The sequence below is a fragment of the Anser brachyrhynchus genome (assembly GCF_964034855.1).
Source record: "Anser brachyrhynchus genome assembly, chromosome: 1".
Lineage (NCBI taxonomy): Eukaryota > Metazoa > Chordata > Aves > Anseriformes > Anatidae > Anser > Anser brachyrhynchus.
The window spans coordinates 3,534,062-3,554,935 of record NC_137694.1 but is presented as its reverse complement, the minus strand read 5'-3'; the positions used below and the strand labels follow the sequence as shown (position 1 = coordinate 3,554,935).

General features: G+C 47.7%; 1 protein-coding gene and 1 long non-coding RNA gene across 5 annotated transcripts in view; one reads left to right on the top strand and one right to left on the bottom strand.

Moving 5' to 3' along the window:
• The window catches only part of PODXL (podocalyxin like), a 44,187-nt gene extending 29,436 nt beyond the window's left edge, over nt 1-14,751 (bottom strand). For 3 of the 4 annotated variants that reach the window (XM_080577373.1, XM_080577374.1, XM_080577375.1), the window contains exon 1: nt 14,587-14,745. In XM_080577373.1, coding sequence (XP_080433499.1) covers nt 14,587-14,632 — 46 coding nt within the window. In that variant the 5' untranslated portion in view covers nt 14,633-14,745. Of the gene's footprint in view, nt 1-14,586 lie in introns of all 4 variants that reach the window. The other variant, XM_080577372.1, reaches the window with a different exon arrangement.
• LOC308188426 lies at nt 2,449-8,140 on the top strand. The gene is made up of 2 exons (XR_013945499.1): nt 2,449-2,576; nt 3,320-8,140. It is a non-coding gene; the product is annotated as an uncharacterized lncRNA (long non-coding RNA).
• Nucleotides 14,752-20,874: the final 6,123 nt, after the last annotated feature.

The following is a 20,874-nucleotide window of genomic DNA, read 5'->3' as shown; positions in this document are numbered from 1 at the left end:
TTTCGGTCACCCCTTCCAAGACAGAACCTGCAACGGCTTTAATGAGTCAAATCAAACGTGGCTTTGTCATAGGAGATGAGACACAACCGGGACCAGCCAGCTGGGTTCTTGGCTGCTGAATGACATTGTCTTTCCAGCCCAGTGACCTCATTGTTATGACTCAATAAGGGAACAATGTTGTCCTCCCAGCAAGGAGTGGGATTCCTGCGTGGTTAGAGCTGAGCAGAAGAACACAGTAAGTTGTAGGATGTCACTAGGTCGGGGACTCAGCATTTTGTATGCAGTGCAAGCAGGCTGTGGTGGGTTTTAATGGCATTGTTGTGTGCTGAGAAACATAAAATATAACACGAGTATAGGATGGAACAGTGGCCATATTCACCTCCCTAAAATCCCTGGACAGGTAGATCTAGGTAGTGGGTTTGAGCATGCAGACTCACCAGTCAGGGAGAAAAACACTAAATGGTATCTAATAGAAAGGAGATCTTGCAGCACCCCAACTCCTGGGGCTCTGGACCTGCACCCAGCTTAGCTTTGGAGCTTGGGGCTTCGCTGACATGGCCCTGCCACCAAAACCCTTCTCCCTCCTGGCTGCGAAGTGGCACAAGTCTGGAGGTCACACGTCGGGGCAGGCCATGGCAGGGCAAAGGAAGGGAGCAAAGGAAGCAGGAAGGAAGAAGGAGCTGCATCCCCTCCCTGCTGTTAATCATCCTCCTCTTTCGCCTTAGCCAGGCTGGCAGGTCTGCGAAGACCACGCTTGGCTCTTGCCTTGGAAGGGGGTCAGGGATGGGACCCACAGCTCTGGGCACAGAAGGGGGATGTGGGGCTGGGATTGATATTAATATCCAAGTTACTCCGCTGCTGCTACGTGAACAACCCCATCGTGCTTGCAAGAGATAGCAAAAACAATTCTACCCTATGAGATACAAGAAAAACAGCATCTCTGTTTACAGAAAGACAGAAAAGACAATTGAAAATTCCTACCCAGACTCTAAGTCCACCTTCAGAGAAGCACCACCAGCTCCTCCAGATGTATCTGGTTATTATTATCAGGGCAAAATATCCTTTGACTCCAGCTGGAGCAACTCTCAGAGATCAGGCCTCTGACCTGCAGGCCACAGAGGCAAGAAAAGTTTGAGGCATCAATCAAAAGCAAACAGTGACTTTTAGCAATGCTTGGGAATTGATTCTTGCTATTAAATAATTAACGACTAGCAAGATAGTGTACTCTAGACACTGCTCCCTGGGCCAAGTGTGCTCCTGGCCTCTGTTAGCTGTGGCCACTCAGCACATGGGCACCCCTGTTTGTTCCCTGAGAGAATGGTTGAGATGGGAAGGGACCTCTGGAAACCATCTGGTCCAACCCCTACTCAGGCAGGACCACCCAGAGCAGGCTGCCCAGGACCACATCCAGATATTTTTTGAAGATCTCCAAGGAGGGAGACTCCAAAACCTCCCTGGATAACCTGTGCCAGTGTGTTCCACTTTGTACCCATTGCCTCTTGTGAATGGCCAAGTCTGTTGCCATGGGATTTGGACCAGCTCTCCCAAACAGGAGAAGGACCACATAGGAGAAAAACAAGAAGGGGAGCAACCTCCCGTTTGGCAAACATCCCCGATGCATGGAGGGCTGAACTCACCTGTGATGTAGATGAGCTCGGCATCAGGATGTCAGGCACCTCACTGCTGTATGCACACACAGACTCTTGCCTTGTGGAAGCTGGCTTGCATCCAGACCAGCTCCAGCTGGACCCAAAAGCTGGTATTTATTGCTACAAAACTAGATGCATCAGTCCCAATTTATGTTATTAAGGAGAGAGAACCTCCTTTCCCCAGCCTTGGTAGCTTCATTGTAGTGGCTATGGGTTGAACATGGCCAGGACAATTTGCAACCCTTGGGCTTTGGGAAGTGCAGTGAGGCCCAGGTAGCAAGTTGCCATAGCAAGCCATTCCCTGCTGTTTCAGGTGAGAAATATGGAAAATCAGCCCATGGGCACCTCTCAGACATCTGCCTTCTGCAGCAAAGGGCAGTCATGTTGCTTCAAACAAGAGCCGAGATATCTGAGGTTATTTGCTGCAGTTGTCCCTGTGAAAATCTGAAATAAACTTCATATTGTCCCTGTCCCCTATGAAATAAATTCCTGCAGCAGGAATACCTTTACTTAATTCACAGGCAGGCTGTGAGCATCTGCTCCTGCCAGACTGGGGCAAAGGCAAAATCTTATTACCCCTTGCTCTCTGCTCTGTTCAGACTGAGCCGAAGTCCCTATAAAAACAGCTCACAAGATGAACCTTCCTCACCCTCCCGTTCCCCAGCTGAGATGGAGATAAAGCCCTGCCCCTAAAACTGCTTCTGAGCTGGATTAGCAGGAAACCCCTCCCCAAAAAGCCAGCTGGGCTGGGGGCAGCCCTCAGCGCTGCTCGTGGGGAAAGCAGCTTATGTTGCCGCAGATTGGAGCAGCCCAGCCAGCCCCACAAAACACTCTGATGGAAGACAAAGCAAGAGAGCTGCCACCCTATTCCTCAAACTCACACACACAGCCCCCAGATTGCTGGGGTTCCTTCGGCATGGCTGTCCTGTGAGTATTTCTCATCAAATTTGCAAGCTACATGTGAATTTGGTGGTCTACAAAATCTGTATTTTATCCAGGGGCTTTTTGCAGGTTTTTATCATGACTGTTGGTGTGTTTTTTTCTGCTTAAAAGTATTGCTGAGATACTTAGAGCCACAGCAGCCCTCCTCCTGGGGCAGGACCCTGCAGGTGTTTGCAGGTTAGAGCTGGAAGCATCTCCACAGTCACGATGCCAAAAAATTCTGCAGGCAATTAGAAAGGGAAGCTGGCAAAGCAGAGTGCAATCACCCAGCATCAAAATTTGCCTTCCTTTTCTCATCCAAAATGCAGCAGGACCTCAACAATCACCACCTCAGAGCTTAGCATCTTTGGGTCTTGTCCAAAAAGCAGCTGTCCGTGTTCCTCTCTGCTTTGTCCCCCTAAAAGCACCGTGCCGTGGCTCTGCCCCCATCCCGATGCCTATCGAGTTGTTTGTGCTGGGCCCTGAGATGGAGTTTCCGTGCTGCTGTTAGCGATGAGGATGAGACGCCATAATCTCTGTTTCTAATGGGATCAGGAGAAGGAGAGCCCTGCTCCCCCAGGGGCTGCTGTGCCACCAAAAACCCTTTAACCACCCCCAAAACTTTACCCTGCGCAGCTGTCAGCTACCCGTGGCCAGGCTTCATATGAGCACAATAGAGCTGGATTTTTGTTGTTGTTAACAGAAAAACAGCTCTTCCCTTTATCATATTTCTGCATTTCTCTCCCCAGCTCTTCATAAAGAACATTACTGGACCCTACAAACTATATTTTGCCTGTAAGGCAATGCATCTTGCTACCAACCCAACCTCAGGTTCCCACTTTTCACTGACCCCTTCCCACCAAGCCACCCTTCCTCTTCTTGTGCCACTTTCTTGGCCATAAGAACAGTTTTTTCCCCAAGTTTGGCTGCCCTAAATTACCCCCATCAGTTGCAGCCATGGTTTGGAGGAGCTCTGACATAGGGAACACTGATACTGATGGGTGATAAGCTTTGTCCTTGGTCACGAACCCCCACCGGTGGAAATATTGGCCCTCAGGAGTTATTAACACCACCCTAACTGCTGTCAGCCTTCTCCTTGTTGGAAAACCTCACAGAAAAAGGGTTTTAGGGTAAGATGGTGACTTATAGGTCAGATTTTGAGAACTGTTGTGTGTGGCAGAGCTTCTCTGGAGCATGGCCATCATGGGATACTGATACCCCCAACAGCCTGTGGGCCTGAGGAAACACAAAGTGAGGCCTGCAAGATCTGGGCCAGGGCCTGAATGGTGTTAGTGCATCCTCCACCTTGAGCTGGGCCCATCAGACAACTTCAGCAGCCTTAACTGATGTGTCTTAGCAGAGGCAGATGTCTCCACTCCATGGAGGAGCTACCCCAAAGCTGCCACACGTACATGTGGAGCAGTGAGGGCAGGAGGAACAACCACAGCCGTCTTGGCAGCAATGACCAGGCTCAACAACTGAAAACATCCTTTGAGAGGGGCCTCTTATGGTGAGGGGCTCAGGACGCTGCAACAAGGATGTGTTGCTCATCAAGTTGTTCTTTTTGTGTGATTGTTCCCTCAACCAGTAATGTTTTAGTTGTCAGGCCTGCTGGAGAAAGCGCTCTGTAACGGAGGATCATCAGGGAGATGCATCTAAATGGGCTGGCTGAGGGGATCCAGGCTCCAGCAGGTTTTGCAGAGTTGTCTATTACCAGTGTTTTACTTTGGAAAGAAGAGGGGCAATTGAGTTTATCGCTCCCCAGATTCCCAAGATGCAGCATGGAAGGATGGAAGTCCATCAGGATCTGCCAGGCTACATTGCTCTCCTGGACACAAAGAAGGTTGCTCCAAGCTGGCCTTGTCCCACGGGGAAGGAGAACCTGCACTGCCATGGGCCACAGTCCTGCAAGGTCAGGTCTCCTCTTAATTTCTGAAAGGCCAAACTTGTCATCTAGCAGCTAAGAGGAGATTAAATATATTGTATTAGGTCCAAATGAGATATCTATGGCACTTGGGGAATTTGTATTTTCAGCACTAGATGGGATGGGATTTGGATATGGGTCAACAAATGGGCAGCCAATTAAAAAGTCTCCTAAAATCTTGGTTTTCTTTCCTTTAATTGCTGTTTGACCTCACCATAGGCAGATGTCCAGGGTATCTAGACACCAAGAGTAGGGTTCTTCTGCCTTCGACGGTCAAATGTTACATATATAAACCTTGGCTAGCCATTTAAAATCCCTCTGCATATACTGGAAAGACATATTCAGCCATGCCATCAATGGTTAATTCTAAGCTGTGAAAGCAATTGGGAACTGGCAGCTGAAAAATAAAATTGCTTCCTCTCCCATTTTAAACAGTAAAAGTGAGATTTAAGAGAATGACTCCTGTTTATTCAAAACCCTCCAGGGACATGAAACAATTCATTTCAGTCACTAACTCCATCTAAGATTGACGCTTGAGATTTGCTCAATAAACTGCTTGGTTTTAACCTCAAAAGCACGTTGAAAAGTTTATGTGCTAGGTATTCAGGACCTATGATGCTTGATGTATTTAAAGGAATTTTAAATGCTGCTTTGCATCTGTCAGTTTAACAGAAATTTCATCCCCAAGTAAAGAGTGATTGCCTGCAACAAGCCCAAAATTAGTGTTATTCATCACTACCTAGGAAGACTTCAAAGATGAATACATTAGAAATCAAAATAGAGCTGTGGCAGTCTATATAGCTGCTTAAATAAATATGTTAATAGTGTGTCCACCTGGATGGAAAATACAGCTGAAAGGTAATAGCGAGCCGTAAATCTCCATGTTTTACAGTGAGCAACCAAGGGGAATCAACCTTGCTTAAGGGATATAGCTATGAATTGGAAATGAAAAGCATGGTTAAAATCAAATCATTCAAATTAAGACTTTATGCTTCCCTATTTTAAATCATGATTAAAATTCATAATTTAAGCCACATTGATTTAAATCAAAGCACCCTGCCATAAAATGAGGTTTTGAACCCTGTGTGAGGCTTTAATGAGAAAAAGGATGTTCTCCTGTTGCATGCCATTAATGGGGATTCATTGGTACCTGGAGAAACTATCTTAGAAGCCTACAAAATTGCAGAGATTGGGAGTGTGGAGAGCTTTTTCTAATCTGTCTAGGAAAATCTTAGGAAACAAAGTAATTTTCTATACTAGGGTGTTGTAAGAAGCTCAAAACTTATTTTTCCACGATATTCCATGTGACTGTTAGAGACAGGAAAATTTACCACCTAAACCAGAGGTCAGCATCTCTCACTGAGTTTTTGGCATGTGAATTGTCCCAAGGCACGGATGAGACTGGCAGGAATGATCTCGAGAGCCACTGAGGTGTGCTGAGATTAAATCCTGCATTCCTGAAAAATGGGGCAAGAGTGTGATTTTCGCTTGCTAGTCCCACAGCCATGTCCTGTTTTGCTCATGTTTTGCCCTGGTTTTCTTTTGGCCAAGTGAAGCTTTATCAGGAGCCCCATGGCAGGTGTGGGCTCATCCCATTTGCAGCACATTGCATTGCTGCAATCCAGCTTTTCATTGCCACTGGTGATTTTGGTGTGCTTATGGCATTGCCTTAATTTGGCATCAATCCATGTTCTCTTTGATGCAGGCATTTGCCCCTGTGAGAGCACGAACACTTTGTGTGTCGAGCCAGATTGGGGAATTAATCCATCTGAAAACAAACCCAATATTATTAAAAAAAAAAAAAGAAAAAGAAAAAGGAGTGATTATTTCCTGCATTTACTGAGACCTATTACTTTCTTCACCTTGCCAAGAGAAACCTGTGGGGAAAAAAAAAAAAAACAAAAAAAAAAACAGAAGCAGGCTCTGAAACCAAATCAGGTCACCAGCAGCTAGAGAGTGAGAAGATGGCTAAAAGAAAGCATGAAATAAAAGGCTGGGTTTGAAGTCGTGCGATTGCCATCTCATTTGTAGAAGCTTGATATTAGCTCACCCAGTACTTGCTAGAAACCTGCTTCCCTTAACCATGCTTTAAGTATCTCTTGTGTTGATTAATAAATTAGAAATGTCCAACATAGGCAACTTTAATTGCTTATTTAGAATATATATATTTAATAACATTCTTCTGAAGCTCTAAGTATACTTGCATACCATCAGCAATAATGCTAAACCTCAGATGCACTGAAACAAGCAGAAAAAGAAAAGTGTGTTTTATACTGATCACAGACCTTTAATTTCATGTAAACTCTCTGTTACAAAATGAAGAAATTTCTGCAGTTGAGCTGGGAGGGTGACTTTTTTAATACAACCCATTCATTTTTTTTTTCTTAAATTCTAAAACAATCGATTGAACATTGTTAATCACACCCATCATATCTATACGGTTCCTCCATAAGAAAGCTACAGAACAGCTGAGGACCAGAGCAGACGTGCTGATATCCTCCTGTGGAGTATTGCACAGCTCTAGGAGCTGCATCGTGGTGGAGCCACTCATGGATCCATTTCAGCTGCTGGTACTGCCGCAACTATTTGCAATTATCCAGGGAAAAGTTACACCAATATAGCCACTTCTAATTGCATCTCTGCTGGAGAACACAGTGCATCGCTTTAACTACTCTTCTTTTTCTCACAGTCGAGGAATACAGTGCCTTGATAAGCAATGTGTAATAGCCACCCTGAAAGCTATCCAGTTTCTGCAGGCTGCAGCAGTACCACTGAAACTTTTACATTTTTTTTTCCTCATTTGTGTACGTGGTGGAATGTCTTATCTCACCCTCCTGCGTTTAGAGTCCGGGGGGACTCAAAAACAACATTTTTGCTATTATGCTTCAAAGAAGGGCTTTCTCTAACAGTTTCGCTAAACCCTTCTGCAAACCCTTTCAAATCCCCTTTGTCGAAGTCAGGAATCTGGCATTTTCTGTTTGCCTGTGTCAAGCAGAAGCCACCTAGAATAAATGCCTGACAAGCGTGTCTCCTGCTTTCTTACAATAGCCAGCATGGAGATTTAATGTATCTTTAAGTACTGCAGCTTAAGAACTCTAAGCCAATTTCTACCTTCTCCTCCAGTTAAATTTACTAAAATCAATTAAGGCTGAGAGAGAAAAATTCAGCCTTTATTTTTAATAACTATGGCTGTATTCTAACACTGCAAAATGACCTTCCTCCTCTCTTTCGCCAGTCTCATGAGCCATGTGCTATAAGACCACAGACACACAGAATTTGCGAGACAGAGAAAAATCTTCTGGATTAATCCAGCTTTTATTGAGGATGCTAATGTAACTGCAACCTCTAAAGTGAGAACAACTCAGAAATAAAACTTTACCTTTTCAATTTTGGAGGAGATTTTAACACAGATCTTGTCTGCCTGTTTCTGAGGCATCTGTCCTGCACCTAGCTGCAAAGACAGACTTGTTTTAAACCCAAAGACTGCTCTTCCTATCTGCCCTGCCATATTCCAACCTTTAAGTTGTACGCTTAACACACCACCAAGAAGTTGTTCCAAATCCCAAAACCTAATTTTTTGGCCATTTTTAAGCAGATACTGTTATGCAATGGAAGGGTTTCCAGGGATGGATCCTGGACACTTTTGGTGTAACATCAGACCCTGAAGGGGACTATGCATGGTCACAAGCATCTCTAGTGTCCAAATCATCCCAAGACACACCTGAATTGTCATCAGAAGATGCCTCTCCTCTTTCCATTAACAGAACCTGGATTCAAGGACAACTCAGCTCCAACCCTACAGACCTCAGTTATGTATCTGAGCCTACAAGGAACTCATTCGGGTCCTTCAGGTGGAGAAAAAGAGCAACTTGGGCCCATTCCCTCCCCACTGCCCTGTGCACCCAAACAGTGCCTCTGGGGGTGGTGGTGGCCCCAGTGCTTCATCAAGCTGCGGTGCCTTGCACATGAATGATGAAAATCACAACCCGGGGAGCGCTGCATGTTTAGAGGCTGCCTTCCTGCAGCTTCTTTATTGCAGATGCACATCTAAAATCAGGTGCTACAGCAGAGCTGGGGGCTCTTTCCCATTCATTAGCCCTTCTGCTCTACGCTGGGTGTCGAGGCGTTGCACGTAGTTAATTTCAGTAAGTCGTTTGCATTCTCCCTGCCTCCTTGCAATGCTTTGTCACCGAGCTGTCACCAGCAGCGCACACAACACTGAGCAGTCCTGGCTTGTGGCCAGGAAAGCCATGACACGTACGTTATTTACGGGACGGGAAAGGTGCCTGCAGCACGTGGAGAAGCACGTGCAAAGACACAAAGATTTGCAAAAAAGCAGCCAGGCGTAGCGATCAGAAAACTTCAGTGACAAGACTCAATAAGCGAGTGGTCAATGGAGGATTTTGGTGCCTTCAGGGTCTGGAGCAGCTTCGTTTTATCTCTTGAAGGCCAGAGGGAATTTTCTTGTTCGGTTTGATGAGGCATCCTGGCGTTTGCTGGTTCCCAATGGCTCTCAGCAATATTCAAGAGCCAAGGCTGACTCTGAGGCATGGAACGACTTAATTCAAGAGAACCTGTGCATGCAGCCACCCATGTAGGTCATTCCAAATATCCCACCCCAGAGCTCTGCACTCCCAGCAGGCAGCAAAGTTACTATTGGTATTTCCCAGGACTGCCCAAAGCACTCACTGGTCCCAGCACTATTTGCAATTCAAAGCAGGAAGCTAAGTTGAAGTGGGCTAAGTCACCTTAGAAGGAGCCCATCCCTTCACCTTGGCTCTGTAAGAGGGTGAAGCCACTGATCCTGCCCACCGGGAAGTTCAGAGAGAAAAAAAATATTAGCACTTCAGCATGGTCACATTGTAAAGGAGTGTTGACAGAGCAAAGTCAGCTGCTCCTCCTCTTCATCATTGGGCTGAACTCCAAAGTTACCAGATGCCTTTATAAAAACCCTTGAAACATGTCGTGAGACTTCTCCACTTTCCCCTTGCACTGCCAGGGGATAGCTTCTGGCCATGGAAAGCTGCTGTTGCATTTCAGCCCCCTGCTCGCCAGGACTTTGTTGGTGTTGTTTGTACTGCAGTAGCCCTGGAGACCCCAGGGAGGTCATGTCCCTGTCCCTGAACACTCGTTGTGCAGTCTCTCCAAAAAGAAGAAAAAACAGAAAGAAAAGACAGCACAGCCAGTCCTTACGCCCCGTGTTAGCAGATCACATATGATTTTTGTACAACGATGGGGAAGTTTATCTTTTTCTTCCCAGCCTTTTCCACCTTCTCAAAAAGAGTTGTTCAACTCTGGAGTAACATGGTTTTAGGCTAGCTACAGCTTAGGCGCCTCGACAGTGGACCTGTGATATGGGGAGAGCACTGCCCTTCTGCCTCCTCCCAGCTCTAACTGGGTCTACATCTTCCTGAAGGACCTCCAGAAAATCACCACAAGGCTTTAGCCTGTGCTAGAACAGGAAAATACACAACGAGAGCCATTAACACCTGATGAAGCTAAGATGAGCTGCCTCCCTCCTCCCAAATAACGAAGGAAGCAGCACGAGAAAGCCCCTCGGAGTGTGGGACACCATCACACCAGTCAGTTCAGGGAAAAGACAGCAATTTTTTGGTCGAGCACCAAGAGCATATGGAAGGGCTTCTGCGGGAGACTGGAGGTAAATCCCCAAACCCCACCATGCAGTGGGACCCCCAGAAAGAACCGGGCTTAGCCAACCACATCCCAAATGCCCTGTGATTTCAACCCCAACAGCTATATCTTACAGTATTTTTATTTTTTGAGCATAAGCCCATCTAGGCACATTGGGCAGGAAGGTGCACCTTGCCTGGGATCTCGCCCTTGACTTACATCCCATCCCACCCTGCTGCAGGGGGAAAGACTCGGTGGCTTTCCTTGGCAATCCCAAACCCAGAGGCGATGCTCTCTGCAATGTGGGATTATAGGATGAAGCCCTCGGGGGTGTGGAGAGGTGAGCACAGGTCGCTGGAGAACTACTGCTGGGACCTTGAGCAACGTGGTCCAGGGGGGTGGACCTGAATAGGCTTTGAGGTCCTTTCCAACCCAAACCATGCTGTGATTGATAAATGTCTATGGTTCTGTGACTAACAAATGACAGATGACTGTGTGCGTCCTCTAGAATAAATTAAAAAAAAAAAAAAAAAGAAAAAAAAAGGCAAACTTTGCTCAGGAGCTCTCTGAAGGGAAGGACAGGCATTGCAAGAATTCAGGAACAACATCCTTCTGCGGAGATTGGCCGCTTGCAGGAGAAGCTATGCAGCCAGCAGCGCACGTAAACAGGCTTTCGAGGAGGAAGTTGGTAGAAGCATGTGAAAACGCTTCGGAGAGCTTGTGAGATTTCACATGCCTGCACACGGGGAATGGACCAAACTGGGCCACCCGGATTCCTGCAGAGTTCAAGCCCTCCTGCGACGTTCAGGACCGAAGGCTCAGGGGATGCTCGGCTGGGAACTTCTGGGCAGCCGTGGGTGGGTTATTTGCGCTGTGCTTGGTCCTGCTGCTTGGACCATCTGGCAATGGAGATGCTGAAGGCATCTGGGCTCTGGGTGCCATGGTGGGACCTCAGGGGTAGGGCAAAGGGGCAATGCAGTGATTCAGCATCGCGGGGAAGGGGGCAAAATTCAGTGTGCAAACAAATGGGATGGATGCGGCCCTCCACCTAACCCCTGAGAGCAAACCTCTGCTCTTGTATAGTGATGTCACACCCAGAATAACACAGGAGCTGCTGCACAGCCTGGGAAATCCACTCTAACTAGGGTTTAGTCCCGATAGCCTATGCCCCAAAACACTCTACAGCTCGCTTGCACCTTGCCAGGAAGCTTATGTCTTCTGGAGGGTGCAGATGGGGAGAGAAGATGCAGGATTTATAGGGTAAATAATAACCAAAGCACAGCCCAATCCTCCCCAGAAATGCTGAGAGCGGATATTTGTGGCCAGTCTCCCATCACCACTGACATGAGTGATCACCAGCCTCCTCCTCATAAGCCTTTCGAACAACTCTCCGGAATTAAATCAGTGTATTGCATGGTTCCAGCTCCTTTCATCCAGGGATCTTCAAGTGCTTTACAAACAAGTCTTTAATTAAGCCGCCTAAACAGACCCATGGGGTATCATTACTGTATCTGCTTTGCCACCGGGGAATCAAAGGCATGGCACTGCCTTTGCGAGGCAAGGTTTGGAAATGGGATGCAAAAACCTGGTCAAAGTTCCTCCAGCAGCAGTATATGAAGATACTCTCTGCTTCAGCACCGATTTTGAAACACTCTGGCTAACAACTTCTTTTTCCTCACATTGGCATGGCCCCAATTTCCTGCTCCTGCCCATGTCAGGATTAGTATTCGATGGATTAGATAGATTTAAAAAATGCACGTCTTTGACAGTCTGTCTTGAACAAACACGAACCCCAAGTACCAGGGAGCCAGGGCAGCTTTTGGGAATGAAGAGGGCTGTTTTGGAAACAAGATCTTAAAATCTGGAGGTATGTGGTATGTTTTGAGCTGGACAAAGGGCAGGACCTGCTCCTGCCTTTCACCCCCAGGACAGGTTTGTGCTGTGGCTCTTTTTAATCCTCTCTCTGAGAATGAAACGTATCGGTTTTCTCTTCCTGATGCAATTCTGCTATCATGCCCCCAAGTGGGATAGAAGATCTCATAAATAAGGAATAAACAAAATCAAATGGCCTGGGAGCATGCCGTAATGGGTAACTCCAAGCCCCTTGCAAACTGGCTGGATTTAAAGACGTTATTTGCCCGATGTTGTATTCGCTCCATCTCTTGGATGGACTGGCCGTGCCTTGTCAGAGGCTGATTTTATTCCAACGTACAGCAGGAAAAAAAAATGGGAATCTTTCCACAATCAGATACAAACCTGGACATGAGTATTTGTAGGGAAACAGCTGTACCCCAAATAGCTGCTTTTAAAAACTCCAGCCCAATTCTCCTCTACCCCTAGCACGATGTTGTCACCTTCTTCTTCAGGACACCCCAAACTGTTCTCCCAAATCCCAACTCCCTGCTCACGCACCCATTTCACATCCAACCTAAACATCAAGCTCTTGCAGGAGGGAGGCAAGCAATGAGCCCCATCCAAGTTACTGTTGTAAGACACCAAAAAACTTGTAGTTTCATTTACAAACCCAACTTCTTCCCATTTTAGGGGGGGGGCGGGGGGAACGATGCACTTTGGGGGCTGAGCAATTCAGGTGATCACAGCAGATACCAGACAAGCACTGCTGGGACCAGCAGAATAAACCTGGCCAAGCCACAGAGCCCAAGCCAAAACACCCAGCAGCTAAGGGTGCCTATTTTGACCCCTAAGGAAGAAATTCCTGGTGCCAACACCCAGGGAGCAACACAAAAGCACCTCTTAAGTAGCTTATTTCAAAACTTCGGAGCAGCAACTATGGCAGGAAATGCTGTCTGGGAGGATTTAATCAAATAATTTCCGAGAAATATGTAATAGGATCACTCGAGAGTGCTACAGAAACAGGTCCCTCCACCTTCCTTCCCAGGGCACCGTCCTGGAGCCGAAAGCCTGTTTTGTGCCAGTCCGAGCATATTTAGCCCTCAGGTCTGAAAAACAACACAAAACTGTCTGAGAAGCCAAATTCAACTAAACTCAGCTCAGTTCTGGCTGGTGCAAGAAAAACTGCATTAACGGCTCCTGCTTCGTGCCAACATTAATGAGACTGAGGGTTTTTAATGGCAAGAGAAATCTTCTGCAGCTCCCACGGCGGCGCCAGGAGGAGATGAGGACTTCCCACCTGCTCACCCACCAAGACCCGACACGCTTTTTTTTCCCCCTCTGCCATCGCTACGCCAGTCCTGAGAGCAGCAGAACAATAAAAAAAGGGCAGGCGGAGATTCCAGCCTGACCTCAGCCAATTCCCCCCCCAGTTCAAACCCCAGGGCCCTGCCCCTGCTCTGCTTCTACCTCCGGAGAGTTCCCGAGCTTTTGTTACCTTAAACCAAAGCACATCCAGCTCCGCAGAGGCTCGGCTCTGTGACATGACCCGGAGCAAGATTTCACCTTCTCCTTTAATTTCTACCCCCCCCCCCTTCTCCCTGAGAAATCCCCCAACTCCTCCCCGCCTTTATTCGCTCTGAAAGCAATCAGTGCGGTTCCCTTCCCCGCTACTTTTCGGAGCAGTTTACAGTCATCTCTCCCCAAACCATCCCTCCTGCAGCCTCTGCGGTACCCGCAGCCGGTCTTGCAGCGCCCATGCCCCCCGTGCTGTTGCACAACCCAAGGTAGCATCTCCACCTCCTGCCCCAAACCTCCCCAAACCCACCTCACCGCGAAGGGTCTCCAGATGCCGATCCTTTATCCGGCTCTATCATTGACTTTGCCATCTTCCATCACCTTTTTCCCCCCATCTCCCCATGCCACCTCCTCAAACAGAAGGTGGAGGGCTCCATGCCTACGGCACCTTGCGTGCTGGACCAGCGCCACACCAACCCAAAGTTCTCCCTCGCCTGGTGGGACCCCAAAAGAGCTGCTTGCGCCTTGGCGCTCTGCACTCCCTTCCACAAACCGCCAAGATTTGGGCACAAGCCCAATCTGGGGGGGCTTTGTGAGGCCACACGAGGGAGCGAAGAAGCAGCGCGGGCAGCTCGTACCGCTGCATAAAGGAACGAGCACTGCGGCTCGCCGTCCTACGGATCCGTGCCCCGAGTTGCGCTGCCGGTTGGCTCCCCGCACTTCGTTGCTGAACGAGAGGGTTAATAGAGCCAGATTCAGCATCCCCCTCATTATTTTTTTCTGTTTTCAACTTGCCAAGAGCTTCCCGAGTAAAGGGGATGAGGGGGGTGGGGGGGATGCTGGATGCGCAAAGCCCCGAAAAGCTTGGGGAAAAAATAGTAAAAATAAAAATATAGAAAGAAATAAATAGAAAATAGAAATATAGAAAAATAGAAATATAGAAAAATAGAAATATAGAAAAATAGAAATATAGAAAAACAGAAATACAGAAAAATAGGAATATAGAAAACTAGGAATATAGAAAACTAGGAATATAGAAAAATAAAGTAGCAAAGGGAAGGCAGCTCCGGGGGGAGCGGCGGTGCCACTCACCGTGCAGCAGCAGCAGCAGCAGGAGCAGCAGAAGCGGTGCCCGCATGGTGCCTCGGTGCGGCCGGCCCCGATCCCACAGCGGCTCCCGGCGCTGTCCCCGTTTGGGGCGGGCGGGCGCTGCCCTCCCCCGGCCCCGCTCCCGGAGCCGGCCCCGGTTCCCCCCCGCCCCACAGCCGGGGGAGGCGCCCGGCGGCCCCGACCCGCCCCCGCCTCCGCCCCGCAGGGATGGAGGGGGCTGGCACGGGGGGGTTTGAAGGGAGAGGGGCTTTTAGGAAATTTGTGGGTTTCTTTGGGGTGGGAGGTGTGGGGGTGATTGATTGATAGAAAGGGGGGTTGAGGTTCGCTGAGTTTGGGGTTGGAGGTTGGGTTTTCCTCGGGATGGGGGTGTGAGGGAGGTGGGATTCAAGTGGAGGGATTTGGGTTTTTGGGGGGTGGGAGGTGGTGTTTTCTTTTCTTTCTTTTCTTTTTTTTGTTTTGTTTTGTTCTGTTTGTTTTTGTTGGGATGAGAGTCTACAGGGGGATTTGGGGTTCCCTCCTGCTACCGGGTCTGATTTGGGGGGTTCATGAAGTTTGGGGATGGAGGTTGGGTTTTCCTCAGGATGGGGGTGTGAGGGAGGTGGGATTCAAGTGGAGGGATTTGGGGTGTTTTGTTGGGGTGGGAGGTTGGGAGGTAGTGTTTTTTTTGTTTGTTTGTTTTGTTTTGTTTTGTTTTGTTTGTTTGTTGGGATGAGGGTCTACAGGGGGATTTGGGGTTCCCTCCTGCTACTGGGTTTGATTTGGGGGGTTCATGAAGTTTGGGGATGGAGGTTGGGTTTTCCTCGGGATGGGAGTGTGAGGGAGGTGGGATTCAAGTGGAGGGATTTGAGGTTTTCGTTGGGGTGGGAGGTTAGAGCTTGTGTTTGATTTTGATTTTGTTTTTGTTGGGATGAGGGTCTAAGGGGGATTTGGGGTTCCCAACTGCTACTGGGTGCTATCTGGCGAGTTCATGGAGTTTGGGGAAGGAGGTTGGATGTTCCTCGGGAAGGGGGTTTGCGGGGGAGTTGGGATTCCCATTTGCATGTGTGGAGGTTTGGGGTATTCATCGGGATGGGGGCTGAGGTCGTTTTGTTTCTTTTATCAGGATGGAGGTGGAGGAGTGGGGGATTCCCACCTGCTATAAGGAGCACGTGGAGGGGTTCCTTGGGATAGAGTTTGGAGGAGTTCAGGCTTTGCATCTCCATGTGGGGGGACTTGAGGGGTTTTTTTGGGGTGGGTGTTTGGGGAGGATTTGGGGTTCGCACATGCGTGGGGGCAGCTTTCAGATTTCATTGGGATTGGGGTTTGGAGCCGAATGGGGGTTCCCACATGCATGGCAGTGCATTTGGGGGTTTCACCTTGATGGGGGCTTGTGTGGAGATTTGTGGTTTTTCAGCTGCATGGAAGGGAATTTGGGGTTTCCTTATAAATGGGGATTTGCATGCAGGGATGTGGGATTCCTACTAGTATGGAAGGATTTGATATTTTTGTGAGGATGGGGATGGATCTGGGGTTTTCACCTGCAAGAAGTTTCAGTGTTGATTTGAGGTTCTAACCTAGATGAGGATTTGGGGGAGAGGGTTCAGATTCCCACCTGCATGAGGGAGATTTGGGGGTTTCAACAGGATGAGGGCTTCAGGTTTTCATATAGATGGGGATTGATTTGGGATTTTCAAAGGGATAAGAGTTTGGGAGTGGTATTTGGGATTTGGTATTTGGGATCTGGAGGAGGGAGTAGGTGGGGACTTGGGATTTTCATCTGCTTGGGTGTTTGGGGGTGGATTTGGGGTTTTCATCTGAATGGGAGTTCGGGGACTGATTTTGGATTCTTATCTAGATGGAGGTTACTTTGGGGTTTTCATCTAAGGAAGGTTTGATTTAGGATTCTTACCTGGAGGGGGCTGGATTTGGGATTTTCTCTGTTTGGATATATTGCCTCTGCCATCCATGCCCCCATGGTGCAAAATTCCCGTCTCCTTCTCTTCTCAAGTCACCTCCCACCTGGAGTGGGCGATGGGGAATCCCAAGGGATGCACAGTGCAGGGGCTGGCCTGGGGGGGCATTGCCCTGGTGGGGTCAGCACCACACCACCACGGTGTAATAAGGACTGAATTCTTATCAAATCTTTGCACTTTTTGTGGCAAGAGGGAAAGGTGCTGAAAGTTTTTTATCTGGTGTTCAGGCAAGGAGTGCTCACTGCAGCTAGGAGGAGACTAAAAATAAGCTCAGAGATTTGCACCGAATCCTCCCCCTTGCACTGGCAGATCCTGCTAAACCCTGAGCCTTCCCAGCCCGGACCCAGACGTGGTAAAAATAGCCCTCGCACCCAAATGGACTCTCCAAATTTGGTTTTCATGATGGCTTCGGTTAAAAATTGACTTTCTTTTTGTTGCAAGGTCACCTTGAGAAGGCTTCTGGTGAGGCTTAGGCAAGCTCGTTCAGCCCTCCCTACCTGCTCTGCACCCAGCAGAGGCGCCTTGTTCTGATTTTAGCTTCTGGGTCAGACCTGGAGAGAGACTTTCCATGTCCCTCAGCCCAGACTCACCTCCTCTTACTGTGACTCTGCATTATGCGGCACCTAAAAGCTGTGAAACCAGAGTGGCAATAAATGAATGAGTGTGAGGATGCACATTATTAATCTTGCCAGTATGAGAGAGGCGGTTCCTTTTCTCCCTGCAAAATATTTCCCTTTTTAATAACAGAACACATTCCCCCCCATCCTCCCCCCCCCCCCCCCCCCCCACTCTCTGCTGATCAGCATATTTCCATGTTAACTGCCAAGACAAAACAGTCTAGGGAAAAACCTGAGCTGCATCAGTATAACGGTGTCCCTGGGCTGGAGAGGAGGAAAGTGATGCTGAGCTCCTCAAACACTTGTTTTAATGCACCAGCATCCATAATACATTGCAAAAACAACCCATGGCACATTGTTCTGGGGTAATAGCGCTTGGGAGACTGGGACCCCCTCAAGATGTGGTGGGTCTCCATGCTGGGTGTGTGCAGTGGCAAGAACAGACCGGAGCAAAGCTCCCTTGGCAGCAACTAAAAAAGACCTCAGGAGATGAAGGAAAGCAGAACAGCCTGAAAGCTTCTGGCTGCAATTAGAGCTGGCACATGGAGGTCTGCCTACAAATCAGGCTGGCTTCAATGGCCATTGGATTTTTGCTGCAATGGTTGTTTTGGGAGTTAAAGGAGAAGAAACTCATTTGGTTGGCCTCAGCAGCAGATCTGGGCTGTGCGGGTCCTGTTGGCTTTGTGCAGGGATGAGGGAACCTCACTCCCTGAGCATTTGGTGCACGCCTCTTTAGATTGCTGATCTGGACTGTAGGATTTCTCTTAAATGATCAGAACAGGCGCTTTGCCACTTATGCAGAGGTTTGTTCCCTTCTCAGCAGGGTCTGGTCTCAGTGTGCCTTTTGCCTTAAGGGACATGGAGGAGTCAGCAGCCACTGCAGGGGAAGGGGGGTAGCTGTGCAGGAGGCTTCCTTTGGGGGTTTTGTGGTTATCACAGGATGCACAAATTATAACTGCCCTGCCATCCATTGGGGGTTTTATTTCACACCCAGCTGGGCTATCTCTTGAGGGTCTCCACCCTTCTCTCCTTCTGCTCCTGTCAGCTTGGCCCTCCCATTCTGTAAGCCCTGCCTGCTTGCAATAACCATGGCGGCTAAAATAGCAATATGGTCTCCACTTCTTGGAAAACCTGCTTCATTCAGAAATTCTGGATTAAACCTCCTTTTAAAGGGGGTAGCAGAAAGGACCCGTGCTGTTTCTGCTGCTTGGCAGGGTACTTGCTCCTGCCCACTTGCATCGGCTCAGAATTTGCCTCTCGTCTCTGCTCCAAGGGGATAATTACCAAGAGGGTGTCAGATCAAGGCTATGAATCATGGAGCAGCTGAAGGAAAAAAGAAAGGGATATTTAGCGTGACTGCTTCCAAAGCTAGGTGTCTGCACGTATCCTCCACTGATGCCTAATGATCAGCTGGGAGAAAAGTTCAGAAAAAAATGCTAGCTTGGGGACCTGGGCACTTCCACACAGAGTCAAAACGGCACTGATGTTTCACAGGAACACATAGACAAGACTTTTACACTCAAATACATGCAGCACTGCTAAGGGGAAGCTTTAACACAGGTCTTCCAGTTCCAGAGGCTTTCCTAAATACCAGCACCCCACGGTCAGGAAATTGCAGGGGGGCTTTTGCTTTCAACTCCAAACACAAAGGGCATGCCTTAGAGGTGCAAAGAAACCTTTTGGAAAAATAGTTTGCACATATGTCTGAGAAACAGCAACTGCAAAGATAAGAATTTACCCTAATGTTTATTATTAACTTTACTGTTATTTAAATTTTCATGGGTCTTATTCAGTCAGGTGTCTTCTAAACTTGATGTTGATGTAATAATACATGCAAGCTCATGTATACCTGGTTCCTAACAACCCTGTGTCACAGCTAAATATTTATCTAGGACTATGAAAAAGCACGACAGGGAGACAGTTGTTTTAAGGCATATAACTAAGCTGGTATGAAACTGTCTCAGGAGGAGGAAGACTTCACACTGGGGAGATCATAAGATGCTTTCGTTGTTCACTGGAAGCTAGGGAAAAGCTATTTCTTCTGTCATTTAAAAGTAAACTGGACAAAGGAGCAGAAAGCATAATGTAGGAAATGCTCCTGTGCTTCACAGCTCTGGGATCAATGCCCAGAGAGAGCTTTGTGTTCTCCCCACCTTGTAATTCCTTCTCAGCTGTGCTCAGATTCGTCATAACATTTGACTGACGTCTGCAGACATCCTTGCAATATTTACTTCTTTTCACAGAAAATAACCAAGGAAAGCCTATGCAGCATGAAAATCCTTGGGCTGAAATCCAGCTTAGGATCATTTAACTTGCCAGTAATCCGATTTTATTGAATGTCATCACCTATCTTCCTTGTGCAATGGGGCACAAAGTAATAACATTTGGAATTCAAATTTGGGATTAAGATAGGAAGATGAACAGCAGCACTCTGGTCTGATACCTCCGGTATGAGTAACAGTGTCAACAACATCACTGGGCTCCTGGGGTCAACACCAGTAATGGCCATTTCAGGAAGGAAAGCAATCCCAACCTAGCTACCCTCCCTCCAGCAAGAGACAAAAATACCTATGGTTTGATGTTTTCCTGAAATATACCTTCAGGGAAACGGGACCATTGATGGAGTGAAGTTTGTAGCTATATCCAAAGTGAGGGGAAAAGTCTGGTCATGAGAAAAAAAAAAAAAAGAAAAAAAAAGGGGGAGAAATTTCGTTGTGTGCACAGAATGGGGAATGGAGGTGATTTCCATGTATTTCAGAAGATGGGAAGTCAGAAGTATCATGTGGGGGTCTGTTCCTTAGCCTAGATGTGTCCCAGCAGGATGAACCAAAATACATCTTTCCTTAGGAGCAGAAACTAGGAGAAAGCTAAGAACAGTCCAGGATAACACTCGCAGTGCTATCAATGACTTTCCAAACTCTGTGAGCGAAGAGGTAAAAGTACTTTTACAATTAACATATTAGAAAAAGACTTACAAAATTGGGGTTCTCAGCTGTGACTCTATACTTAAAGGTCAATATAATTTCTGTTCCTCTGCTTTGCATTGGACTTGGCCTTTCAGTCAAGTGTAATTTCTGATTCTCTTGATTTTTTTTTTTTTTTTAAGGAGAAAGAAGTGAGGAACTTCATTTTCAGGGAGCTCTCCTGCAGTGTACGTGCTCCAGAAGCACACAGATGCACACATGTAACCATCTAGGCAGATCTGGGTCCAGACCAAGGCACCCACATTTGTGTGTCTGTGGTGTAGGTGTCTCCATTTGCAGTGGCTTTGGAGCTGCCATTATCATCAATGGAAAAGAAAAGGTTGGTTTTGTGCAGTTGCTTAAACATAGATGCCTGGAGTCATCTCAAGTGGTAGACATGTCTTCATGGGGATGGATGAGGCTTCTGTGAAACCCAAGCCCTCTGGGGAAGCAGCTCTAGAACGGCTCTATACCAAAGAGCACAAAATTGCACCCTACTGCCTCCATTTAGTCAACTGAATCCTGTCCCTGCTCCAAAGAGCCTGGAGAGCCATTCTTGTTAGCCTGAAGGACACAAGGACACCAGGCTAGCTGGATCACTCTCTAAACCCTATGCACTCCCTTGACTTGGGGTTCAATTTAATTGCCTAAAAATAAGCATTCTGCTTGGTAAAGCATCCTGCCCAGCCACCAGCTGCTGGTCCAGAGGGGTACAGGTGTCTCACATGTCCCGTGTCA